The sequence below is a fragment of the Centroberyx gerrardi genome, unplaced genomic scaffold (assembly GCF_048128805.1).
Source record: "Centroberyx gerrardi isolate f3 unplaced genomic scaffold, fCenGer3.hap1.cur.20231027 Scaffold_524, whole genome shotgun sequence".
In the NCBI taxonomy this organism is placed as follows: Eukaryota; Metazoa; Chordata; class Actinopteri; order Beryciformes; family Berycidae; genus Centroberyx; species Centroberyx gerrardi.
In genome coordinates this window covers 10001-23040 of record NW_027605345.1, presented here as the reverse complement: position 1 = coordinate 23040, position 13040 = coordinate 10001, and the positions used below count along the sequence as shown (strand labels likewise).

Genomic DNA, 13040 nt, shown 5'->3' with positions numbered 1-13040 from the left:
AGGGAGAAACAGGGCTGCTGCAGGGATTAGTTTGGGTGCAGATGAGTGTAAATGCAAAAAGGATTCTACAAGCTCAGCCAAGCAAGGAGATATATTCAGCAAAGAGAGAGACCGGAAGAAGCCCACATCTCTTCAGATCAGGAGCTGGAGTTAATTCAGTCGGCCCCCATGGGTCTGCACTGATTCACCGGCCCCAGGGGGTTGTGGGAGCTTGAAGTACTCTTGAAGTACTCGATATGTTTGAATCCCTGGCTGGGAAGACAAAGGCCGACCCACAGCCACACCTGGACAGGTGAGTGATGAGAACAGGTGAGCGGAGAACTCGATAGCCTGGCTGTGAGGGAGGCAGGCCAAAAAAAAAAAAAATCACGTCGTACAGAGAATTTCCTGCGGACGAGATGCTGCGGAGCGTCGAGGATCAGATGACACTATGAGAGAGAAGAGGAAAGGTTATTTTAAACAGCCGGCTCTCATGACTAAACACTGGATGCATGGGATCTGCGGTTGGAGACGGTGCTGTAATTAGTGCTGGCTGCAAGATGCTGTACAACTGGGTGTCAGTGTGTGACACATACATACTGTGTGTGTGTGTGTGTGTGTGTGTGTGTGTGTGTCTGACCCGAGGGACAGGGTGATTGATGGCTGGAAAAATGAGCTTTTATTCAAATAGGCGTCGTGGAAACAGGGTGACTAGATTAGGCCTATAGTCTTTGGGGAGTGGAAACTAGAGGGGTAGAGAGTGTGTGTGTTTACGCTATGTGTGTGTGTGTGTGTGTGTGTGTGTGTGTGTGTATGGTGGGTGGAGTCGCCCTGTGGGTTAACCATTTAAAACAGACACAGACGGATCACCTCCCCCCTCCCTGCCACCTCGGGCCATGCAGCGGTTAGCTCCCATCACTAGCTTGTTACTAACTGGTTCTTCCACACAGAAGCGGGCCTGGCTGCTGTTTGGATTACAGCTGTAAACTGTCTCCGTCGCAGCCCGGCTCTCCGCCTCTTCTTTAGATGTCAAGTTTACTCCCAGAGTGATGTATGACTACGTTAATAGATGCAGCCGTAACGTTTCGCGTGACATTTCTAAGTGGTGTAACTCTAGAGTGAGATGAAAGGCTCGCTGGCTGCGTGGATTTATCTAGCAAAGCGTTTTCATGTGAAACCCCACAACAGACAACATGACTGATGATGACGCCTTCTCTGCAGCCTCTCACCCCCCCTCCTCTCGCTTTCCTTTCGGCTTCACTGGCCCATGGAGACAGCCCCCCCCCCCTTAGCTTGGGGGTATGTTGCCACCCCCCCCCCTCCCCCTCCCAGCCCTCCACCTTGTGCATGCAGACAGACCCAACCTCCAGCCAGGAGGGAGAGCGGCTGCATACCAACACTGAGCACCCACAGAGCAACACACACACACTCTCACACAGACACACACACTCATACACATTCTATTTCATACACACATATATACAGCTACACACACACTCTCTAAGCTATACATGGACAGTTCACACGTCCCGCACAGTAGCTCCTCGCTTGTGAATGATCGAACACGCTGTCACCTCGTGATATTACTCACATTTCAACACATCTCACCCACGTGCTCAGCCTAGATAACACACACACACACACACGCACACACACACACACACAGACAGACACAGACAGCAGCCAGACGGTTGGAAACAGACACCTTGTGCTGCAGATTTTATCGACAGGATCTACAGCTCACCTGGACTTGTTTATTTTGCTTGGGACTAGCTGTGTTGCCATGTTTCAGGCAGAGAGGTACGTCTAACTGCTTTAACCGACACTTAGCGTGAGATTTTGAGAATTTTGCATGTCAATACCACTTCTTAGTAGCTAAAGTCCTTCTGTTTTTATTTCATTTACTCTGAAACTTTTACTTTTTGTCAGCTGGGAGGTTGTAGAAACCCTCGGTCCTGTTTGGCTCTGGGGTTTCAGCCCATAAACCGTCTTGTTTGGACATGTTCTCTCCTGCAGCAGAGGGTTATTGGTTAACAGGCATCTGAAACAGGAGGACAGGGAGGTTCTGTCACTCATTAGTGTGACTCAGTAATGTGTGTGTGTGTGTGTGTGTGTGTGTGAACGCCAGGTCATCTGCAAGGTGACATTGTCCTGGGATGATGGATGCTTCCTAAAAGACAGCTAACTCCCCTCTGTGGAAATCTCCTGACATTAGAGTAGGATGCAGACATTTTTCAGATGTGTTTGTTATCTCTTCCCTCCCCTCCTCATGTGTCCCGCTCCAGAATATCTACACCAAAATCCTCATATGGAAGCCTGTCAGCTGGCTGGAGCCAACAGCGAACCCATGTACCTTTCTGTGTTAGAGCTGCTGTATATTGAGGATCTGAAGTGTGTTTTTACCTGTTTCTACTCAAGATATCTCAAAAACTTCTGAAGGGATTTGGATGAAATTTGGTGGACAGATCGCTCTTGGTCCAGTGATCAGCTGATTAGATTTTGGTTGTGATCCAGATCTGGGATTTCTGCCATTAGACAATTTCTGTTTTTTTAGCCGTAACTATTATGCTGCGTTCATGTGCCGGTGGGAAACTCCGGCACCCAGGACTTCCAAGTCTGCTGCTTAACAGCGTTCCATTCATGTGGCGTTTTGTCAGAAAATCACAGCAAAATGTGTTTTCACTCCCCTCGTTATTCTGCTTTGTGTTTTGGTTCAATGTGGGAGCCGTTTGTTGTTTTCTACCTTATTACCTTTCAGTTAGTGTCAGAAATTGGATTTCCACCATTAGACAATTTCTGTTATTTTAGCCATAACTATTATGCTGCGTTCAGTACTGGTGGGAAAATCCAATATCCGAGACGTCCAAGTCCACAACATTTTATCATGTGCTATTGTATCAGAAAATCGAACCTGGAAGGCAAACGATAAACGAACATGAACTGTTCTAGAGTCTGCAGCTTTGCAAGATGGAGAATTGTGCAGCGTTTGTGGAAGTTTGCACTTTATCGACTGCTTTCTGCATGCTGTGTAGTCTGAGCTGCACTGTGCTTCCAGACTCAGACGCTGATTCTGTTTGACTGCAGTTTACACAAAGGAGCTCTGTCTATAGGCTGCAGTCCCACCTGGACAGCACTATACTGTGTGCATACATATATATACAGTATATGTGTGTGTGTGTGTGTGCTGGGTTCCCTCTCGCTGAGATCCACAGAGAGATAACACAGAGAGTATTTTAGTGGTAATACTCTTTACTGGGTTTATTTTTTCTATTCACTCAACCGCAAAAACAAAATCATCACAGTCCCACGCTTGTACCCACAGAAAGCACTCAGGCTGCCGAACAGGCCGGCCCACAGTTTCAACCAGCAAATATTTCGTTTAAGTTAGGAACACGTTAAATGCATCAATATTTAGTTAAATTAGGGATCTCCTCAGCGGGTAAATATTTGGGGAATTAGTGTGTGTTGTTTTAGTTTGAATGGGAATGTTTGTGTAAGTGTTCAGGGCCTCAACACTCGACCGGTTTCATGCTGTAACCGTTCCTGTGACTCCTCCGGCCGATAAATCAAGTAAAATGTAATTTTCCGTTATGAAATGAAGTGAATGGCCTACATAGCCGGCACTTTGGGATATTTTTAGCTCCTCTCGCTGTTTCAATGTTCAGTCGATCATAATGTCCCAGCCTGGAGTCGACCGTAATGGAGTCTGTGTTGGAGGAGAGTGGCGATATCCCTCCTTTAAACAATAGATCCATCCTCTGTCCGTTCAGCTGCCGCTTCATCTATAGGCCACTGTGTTTTACCACATGAGAGAAATGTTGCTTCAGTCAGATGGTTTGGTGTCTTCAGCACTGCAGTGTGTGTGTGTGTGTGTGTGTGTGTGTGTGTGTGCACGTGCTCGTTTCCAGCCATTTAGCCCTGATTGATGAGAGCTTTGCCTCGGCCGGAAAAGTAGACGGATGTGAGCTCGTCCTGCTCTAAATAAAAGCCACTCTGCAAAAAACATCCATCTTAGCAAGTCATTTAGTCTCATATTCAGCCTTCAGATCTTATTTTTCGTAAACCAAGAGAAAAATTCTGCCAGTGAAGTGAGATAACTGTCAAGAAAATGACACTTGGTTCTACAAAATTCTTGGAAAAAGTTAATTTGCATTGGAAACAAGTGAAATGATCTAACTCCACTGGCAGATTTTTTCACTTATTTTAAGAAAATTACGATTTTAGGACTCGATAATAGACTAAATGACTTGTTAAGATGAGGTGTTTTGCAGGGAGCGTGTTTGTCTCTGTCCAAAGCAAACAAAGTGTGTTTTTTACAACGCACTTCAAACCTCTTTCAGCCCTGTAATTGTACATGTGGAAGATCTCCTGGCGTCTGTGTCTAATGTAACTGGGGACTTTGTTTGTTTTGCAGCTACATGACTGACGGAGGTCTGGGTCTGTACACGCGACGCCTCAACCGCCTGCCGGACAGCATGGCCGCCGTCCGAGAGACGCTCCATCGAAACGCCTCGTCGGGACAGGGAGACGCCGACAGGTACGATGAATCCTCCCACACTGTTAGAGAGGAACACTTTGTCATGTTCATTCCAGGAGTTTTGTGATGAAGTGTTGTAATTAATTTTTTGGTGAACCCACTTTGCCTCAACCTGCCTCGTCTACTTCTAGTTTATAATTTCCTACGTTTCCCAGAATGCCTTTCAACGAACCCCAGAGAATTGGCAAGAAGTTGGCTATATGGGCATATAAATATATCTATCTGGCCAGCTAGTTTGTGAACATTGGGGAGTGTCTGTGATTGCATCCACACCCCTTACTCAAACTCCAACCTGTCTCTCTGCTGCATTGCATTCTGGTCTCTCTCCTGCTCCTGTGGTGGAGAAATTGGTCTCTCTCCTCTTCTACGATGGATTTCTCCCTGTATGATTGTTGAACGTCTCTCGGTGCAAAATGGCGGCTCTAGAAAGAAGCCCTCGCTCTTTGATTCTGAGGGACTGACACCAAAACCTGACGTTTACCGCTGATGTTTTACATCCTGAAACATTTTCTCATATCAAACTCCATTGTAGCTGCTGGAAACATCTGGAGGTGATGTCACCTCATCTACGATTGGCCAGTTATCCATAAGAATAAGAAAGATACAGCCTGACGAAAACCATTAGGTCGATACACATTGGCCCTTTTTTACTGTCTTGCTGCTCATGATTTAATAAAGGGTTTTTATTTTGCTCTCTTTTGGATCACTGCCTTTCACCACATGAGAATATCTAGTAGCAAGTGAAACATCTAAAAGTGTTTTTGTATTCAAGAAGATTCACCACCAAACAACAACACAGGCCCAGGAACACAAGGTGCATCGCCGGGAGCTGTTTGCAACAGTGTTAAGGTGTTTCAGAGTGGATTTTCCTTGAGGTTTAAACTGTCAGTAACTCTCTCTCTCTCTCTCTCTCTCTCTCTCTCTCTCTCTCTCTCTCTCTCTCTTCTCTCTCTCTCTCTCTCTCTCTCTCTCTCTCTCTCTTGCCTGTCTCTCTCTCTCTCTCTTTACCACAGAAGAATATTGAACAGGTTTTGCTCTGACTTGTACCGATACACAGGATCTGATGTAACTAAACTTTGCGCAATAAACCAGATTGCTTACGTAGAAACTGGGTGTGAATGTTGGAGGGCAGTGAGTTCAGGTACAGGTGTGCTGCTGCTGCTGTTTTCAGACACATGGAGGCTGCAGCATGGTGGAGCAGACGGGACAGGACAGGACGGGACAGACTGAGTGTGGGTTTCTCTGGGACTGTCATGAGCGGCATGGTGTCGGTGTGAGTGATGTGGTGAGACGCTGCCGCCTTTGTCCCGTCAGAGAGGGGGAGAGACGTTTTTTTCTCCGGCTAATTGACAGACGGAAATGGATGAAGGCTGGACGGAGGCGGCAGGGAGGATAAATGGATGAGAGATATAACCTCCGAGAGACAAAGGCACAGGCAGGGAGACGCTTATCGGCTTAATATTCTAATTTAAAATCAAAAATAGAACCAAAAAAAAGGGAAATCCGCACTCTCAAAAAGATTTTTCCATTTTTCCAATATACAGTTTGCCAAGCTGTATATTTTTTATTTGAAACATGTAAAATAAATCAATCAAGATATCTTTTTTTTCCCTTTTTTTGGTTCTTGAATCAAGCACCAGAGAAGCCTTATTTTATGTCCATTTTCCTACCCAGCATTTGGATTTTCTTAGTCAAATCAGAAATAGAAATATGGAAAATTCAATCTTGCAGTATTGTAAAATCACACTTTGTTAGGAAAAATGCAGAATTGGGATTTTAGACGTTTTCAGTTTTCTCATTTTTGTCGTTTGGTTGAGATATTTTGAGATAAACTGAGATAAAATCTAACTTCTGCATTCATCCAAGGGGCCACAAATTGAGATTTTAGAACACTGCATGTTTCTATTTTCTATTTTGAATGAGAATATGAAAGCCTGATATGTGTGAGATGGAGCGAGACGGGCCCGTGCGTCTCTTAGTTGTTTGAAGTTGCGATTTCTGTAAATCCTCAGGTGTGGCTAATTTCCTGTCTTCCAGACTTTTGACCTCTGTCCTCTCACAGCCTCTTACCCTGCACACACACACACACACACACACACACACACACACACACACGCACACACGCCTTCACTTTAAACCCGCTTAGCCCTTAGGTGGGGCTTAACACATCCTGTCCCTCTCCTCTTTCTGGTCTTTCTCCCCCTCTTCACCTTTCATTTCTCCTCTCTCATTCCTCTCTCTGTCTCTTCCTTCCTTCCTTCCCACGCAGCGCTCTCTCCTCTCACCTCTCTCTCTCCTCTCACCTCTTTCTCTTCTCTCGGCGGCTGAGATTAGATTAGAGAGTGGAGCAACTGCAAAGCATTTAAATGATAAAAGTTGGGGAATTTTTTTCTTGAAATTCTGTTTGATTCTGGTGCTTTCATGTTGTTCAGGGAGGTTTAATTGAGCGAGGAGGTAACGTGATGTTTTTTTTCCCAGAAATTTGTCGTCACTTTGCTCTTTCATGATCTTCAGACGGGCTCATTATCACTTTCATAAGATTAGAGAGAAGGGAAGGGAGAGGGGAGAGTTTAAAAAAGAAGAGGGGATGAGGAAAACCAAACTAACCCCCCTCCCCCTTCCCCCCCTCCGCCCCAAACCGTCTCCCCACCCCCCCCTAAAGGAATGTCTGCTAAATGTGCTTACTGGTTTCACTTTGGGATTAATTAGGAGAGTTGGGGAAGCGGTGGATAAATGAATTAGCATAATAAACGTAAGCCAGTAGTGCTGGAGGGTAAAGGGGGTGACTGGTTAGTGTTGTATAAGATGAGGCTGATTTAATACATGAGAGGGGGGATAATGGTGTGGTTTGGGCAGGTGGAGGAGGAGGAGGGGGGGGGGGGGGCTAAGCACCTTGCCCTGCGTGTGTTTTCAGCATCTGCAGTTTGCGACCCTCGTGGTTTAAGGTTTTGCGGGTGTGAGAGATCAGCAGAGGAGGTAGGAGAAAAATTGCAAATGCTAATTGACTCAGTCAGGAACACTTTAGTCACAAGATAAAACCATTAATTGCAACTCATGGTAATACAGCCATGTTTGGCGGATATGTCCCGGGATGGAAGCTGTCTGATGCGGGAAATAAAAGTCTGTTTTGAAAATGTAGTGAGTAGAAAGTATAGATTTTTCTTTTGGAGATGTAGTGAGAAAAGTAAAAAGTCTTAAGTGAAAAAAAAACTGGAGTAACGTACAGATACTTTAAAATCTTACTTTTGTTACTTCCCACCTCTGGAGCTCAGTATCGACTCGCTGGGCGTGGGACTCTTCTATAAACCAGATAGTTTTAATGTCTTCATGTCACTGGCTACTGAGCCGGGGTGGAGGTCGGGGTGGGGGCGGTGGTGAGTGTGTGGGTCGGGGTGTCGGGTGTCACCGCGGCGTTTTTGGGCAAAAACCCGCTGACCCCTGGACGAGGGGGTCGAGAGCTTCAAAGGGTCGTAGTTCACAGGGAGGAACGACTGTTCCAAAAACCTGCAAGACTTTACCGAACAGCCTCAGGATCAGAGCGGATTTGGACTAATGAGATGCACAGAGGATCCGGTCCGAGGAGCGAAGGGTTAAACCATAGAGATATAACACAGTGTTATATCAATGTTATAACACAGTGTTATATCTCTATGGGTTTAACAGACAACAGGAGCACTCTGAGGAGGTTTAATCTGATCTGCTGAGTTCATGCACTGCAAAAAATCTCCATCTTAACGAGTCATTTAGTCTATTATTGAGTCCTGATATCGTCATTTTCTTAAAGTAAGTGAAAAAATCTGCCAGTTGGGTTTGATCATTTCACTTGTTTCCAATGCAAATCAACTTGTTTCAAGAATCCAGTAGAATCAAGAGTCATTTTCTTGACAGCAGTGCAGTGATCTGCCTTATTCTGACTGGTTTCAACAGACTGACACTCATTTCTAGAAAATATGAGACTAAATGACTTGTTAAGATGGATGTTTTTTTGCAGTGTGATTGATGTGACAGCTGATATTGATCAGTGTCACAGAGCGATCCGGAGCCCCGGTGGAAGGGCAGAACGAGTTTGACAGACTGACTCAGTTTGACTGTCAAATGCATGTAAACGAGTGGGTGGGAACCGGCGCTATCTGTACCAGAGAAGCACATCATGAGTCACGAGACAACAGAACCTGCGAGGCTGAGCAAATAGATGGAGACAATACACTGCTCATGTGGGCTTGAATCTGTGTGTGCGTCTGTGTGTGTGTGTGTGTGTGTGTGTATGCGTACACGTTTCTCCCCATTTGTCATTTATCTCTACAGCCCGGAGAAAGAGGAAGCAATCTATAACGGTCCGTCCTCCGATTTGAATTCCCTTTGTTGAGCCAGACAAAGACGAGCTCTTTGTGGTGTGAAGGCACTGTGGCTGAGAGTGTGTTAATGTGTGTGTATGTATGTGTGTGTGTGAGAGAGAGAGAGAGAGAGAGAGAGAGAGGCTCTAAAGATATAATTTCTCTCTCCCATATGAGAACATGAGACAGAGAAGAGAGAGGAGAACGCCACACACCCCGCTCAGTTTGAGGCCGATAACTGATCCTTTCACATAAAGAAGCACAGAAGTCAGTATTATGGGATGGCAGGATGGCCTAACGGTTAAAGGAGAATACCGTTGTTTTTTTTTTTAAGTTAGTACTAACAGTCCAGCTTCCTCTCTGGTTCTGCACACAGTCAGCATAGTTGCAGATATCAGCGCTCGTTTTCCTCCTTCATTCATTCTTGTCCAGTATGAAAAACAAACTTCCACAGAGCGAGAGAATCCATCACAGGAAACATGAAGCCAGAATTTGGTTTTGCCAACATTTAGATTAGCAAATTAATTGCAGATTTTAACTTAAAAGACTAGTCTAGGTTGTCTTCTTTGAGTCGATGGAGAACATTCACACAGCAAATGATTTGGATCGACTCTATAACTGCAACAGCTGGTCATAACATGTCAAACTGCACTTTGATGGTTCTTTGTCTGAAGGCTTCAAATATGTCTGCATCGTCTGTCTTTATCTGTCTGTGTGTGTGTGTGTGTGTGTGTGTGTGTGTGTGTGTGATATTAGAAGGGTTCTCTGCTGATTTGCGATCTTCTCTTCCTCTCTCTCTCTCCTGGGGGGTTTGTAATCCTGCCTGCAACTGTAAACAAGTTGTTTATAACACCCTCTCCAAACCCTGGATCTCACACACATCTCTCTCTCACACACACACACACACACACACACACACACACACACACACACACACACACACACACACGTTAGCTCTCCTGTCTGGACTTGACCAGGTTCCCTGTTGGCCTCAGGTGGGGGAAGACAGGTTTAACCCTTCTCCTCAGGTGCAGCCAACACGTGGCACTGTACCTGTCTCTCTCTTTCTGCCTGTCTCTCTCTCTCTCTCTCTCTCTCTCTCTCTCTCTCTCTCTCTCTCTTCTCTCTCTCCACTCCTCCTTCAGTAGAGTTAATGCTGGCTGTGGTTTGGCTCCAGGCTCCCAACATAATAATAATTGCTGGATTGGTCTCCTCCCCTTTTCCCTCTTTTTCCTCATGAACCAGCGATCCTGTTCCCTCTAGAACCGCGAGTCCTATTTGTATGATAATCGCAAACATAAGAATATGAGTTCATCTTCATCCCCCCCAACCCCCGGTCCTGTCCTGCTTGGAGACAACGTCACCCCTGTAAGGGATGATCACAGCTTCTGTTTCAGGACCTCCCCCACTGCGGTGTGTCCCAGCCGGGTGTGTGTCGTATCTGGGCCACGTGGGCTCCGCTTTTGGAATACCAGGCGTGTTTGGTCAGTGATGGCAGAGGGGAGGAAGGTGAGTTAGTGTTGGGTTACCAGGCCAGACGGGGAAGAGTCACTACAGCCAGGCAGCAGGGGGGCAAACCCACCTAAACTCAGCTTAACCACTCTGCTTTTTTTTCAAATAGTGGAGTTTGCATGAACTTCAGACCCAGAATCCCAAATGAGTGTGTTGTGAATTTAAATTAAGTATGGCACCAAAAAATGTGCTAAAAGTAAAGGGAATGTTTTTCATTGCCAGTGTATGGAATTTATTGGCATTGATATTACTGAATCTAGAGAGAAATCTCAACCATTTTGAACTTTATTTTCTGATTTCAATTAAAACCATGCAAAAAAAAGGGATGATGCATCTCCGCATTTTATTACAGTGTCCAAACTGGATATGATATAATGTGCGGCTAGCGGCGGACTTTTGGGCGAACAAGCCAGTAGATGTAGCATTGACTTGCATGCATTCAAAGACATTTGTTTTTGTTACAATTGTACTGTGCATATGTTACGGTAAATGTGGGAAAATTGTAAATGTGTGACGAGTAAATGTGCACATTTACCACAGAGCGCATGGAGTTTGTAAATGTGTCACCCTGCTGTGACTAACTGTACACATTTACAAGATTTTCCTCGGAAAATCTGCACATTTGCTGCCCTGCTCGAAAATGTACGCATTTACAAGTAGATATATACATTTACAATTTTCCCACATTTACAGTAGTTGTTTGTTTCATGGTGTTCACCGACTAGTGTTTTTTTACTCACCATTCATTAATCACAACATCACTGACAGGACAGCACACGTGCTTTTCAGCAGGACAGGGTTACAGCAGCAGGTTCTGCTACTGTAAAACGTTTGCTTTGGTCTGAACCGAGAAACATAACAGCCACTCCCATCCTTTGTCTGCTCTCTGCTTATCTCCTGCCTACACACACACACACACACACACACACACACACACACACACATTTGCACTCACACTGTACAGTATGCAATCAAATATGTACATGCTTATACAGAGGCATGCAGACTCAGACTCGCACACACACAGCCTTTGACTGTCCTGGAATACTAAATGCTGTAAATCCCTCCCAGCCATGTTTATGCGGGAGCAGCGCTGCGCTGAGTCCCAGCGGTGTGTGTTTGTAATGAAGCCAGGCCTGGCGAGGCGTTCAGGGGCACGCCGGAGCAGTCTGAGGCCGTCTGACTCGCAATCCGCTCCGAGACGCAGGCTTTGAACCCAAATATGTTCCCAAGTTACCAATACTGCCGACACCCACGTACCTCAGCTGCTGCACAATGCCCTTACACCTAACAACACACACACACACACAGACACATATACAGTATATATGCACAAAAACAGAGAATAATTTCCTACCCAGATGTGTGTGGGAGGAGATGGCATTAAGTAGGGTCAGAGGTCTCGATTGGGATGGAAGGGAAAGCTACCAGTAGATGAGAAAGGGAGGGAGGAGAAAGAAAATACGAGAAAAAAATTATGAGACTTGCTTGTTAGGGGAAGAGAGAGAGAGAAAAACAGACAGGATCCTAAGAGGACTGATGTTCTGGTAACCATGGATACTGCTGTATCGGCAGACTATCTACCCCCCTCTGGGCTTCTAACAAGCACACCTGCCTCGCCCCAGGACACACACACACACACACACACACACACACACACACACACACACACACACACACATAACACTTAAGAGGGTGGGGCTATCACACAGGTAAATAGAGGGGTTTCACTCTCACAGACACACACTCTTGATGCCAAACCTCGCAGATGGAGGATGTGTGATTCTATGTGAGTCTTTGTATTTGGAAAGACGGTACTTACTTTTTCTTTTATAAGGATTATCTTTTGGGCATTTTTTGGCCTTTATTAGACAGTTGAAGTGGAGAGAGAGACAGGACAGACTGGGGGAGAGAGAGAGGGGGATGACATGCGACGAAGGTCCCAGGCTGGATTTGGACCCAGGACGTTGCGGTTACATGGTATGCGCCTTAGCCTTAGCCAGCTGGGCCAGCTGAGCCACCGAGCCGGCACTTTTTGTGGAAAAACGGGGAGGGCAGAGAGTCGTCCCGTGCCTCCGGCCCCAGTCTGGAATATGAACCAGGCAGCCAGGAGGAAATAGCGGGGGGAGAAAGTAGTTTGACAGCGAGCGAGCGGCGAGGAACGCAGCATGTTGGACTCGCTCGCGTTCATGTGAAGTGAACGGTTTGTGCGGCGCTCAGCACCCCCGCTCCCCCACAGCAGCATGGCACACAGTAAGTCACAAGCCTCTGTTCCTTCTCTGGCTGACATTTTATTTTCGGTGAGGTTCGGTGTTCGGTGGGGGAGGAAAGCTGAGGAGTCAGCAGGTTTGTGCGGGGCGCAGCTTAAAGGTAACAGGATAAATCTGATTATCCACGCTCACCATGTGATCTGCAGGAGAGGCTTAGGGACAGAAATGTAGAGCCGGAGTTTTCATGTCACAGACCCAAAATATTCAGATGACAGTCTGCAGAGACACATTTATGATTGATTTTGTTTTGTTTGAAGATTTTTGGGTAGCACTTTACAGTTAGGGTCACTAAGTTAAGGGTTAGTTGATGCTTAATAAGCATTAACTAACCCTTAATTAACAGTTAACTAATGTGTCTGGTAATCATTTACTAATGGTGTTCATGTTAACTAAGGTATTAATTTATAC

The 13040-nt window shown here is 45.7% G+C and overlaps 1 protein-coding gene across 1 annotated transcript in view; it reads left to right on the top strand.

Moving 5' to 3' along the window:
* Positions 1–236: 236 nt before the first annotated feature.
* Positions 237–13040, top strand: part of LOC144538443 (neuron navigator 2-like) — a gene marked incomplete at its 3' end in the record, with an annotated part of 22676 nt that continues 9872 nt past the window's right edge. The window contains exons 1-2 of the mRNA XM_078282484.1: positions 237–292; positions 4394–4516. Of these exons, the coding sequence (XP_078138610.1) occupies positions 237–292; positions 4394–4516 (179 nt within the window). The remainder of the gene's footprint in view (positions 293–4393; positions 4517–13040) is intronic.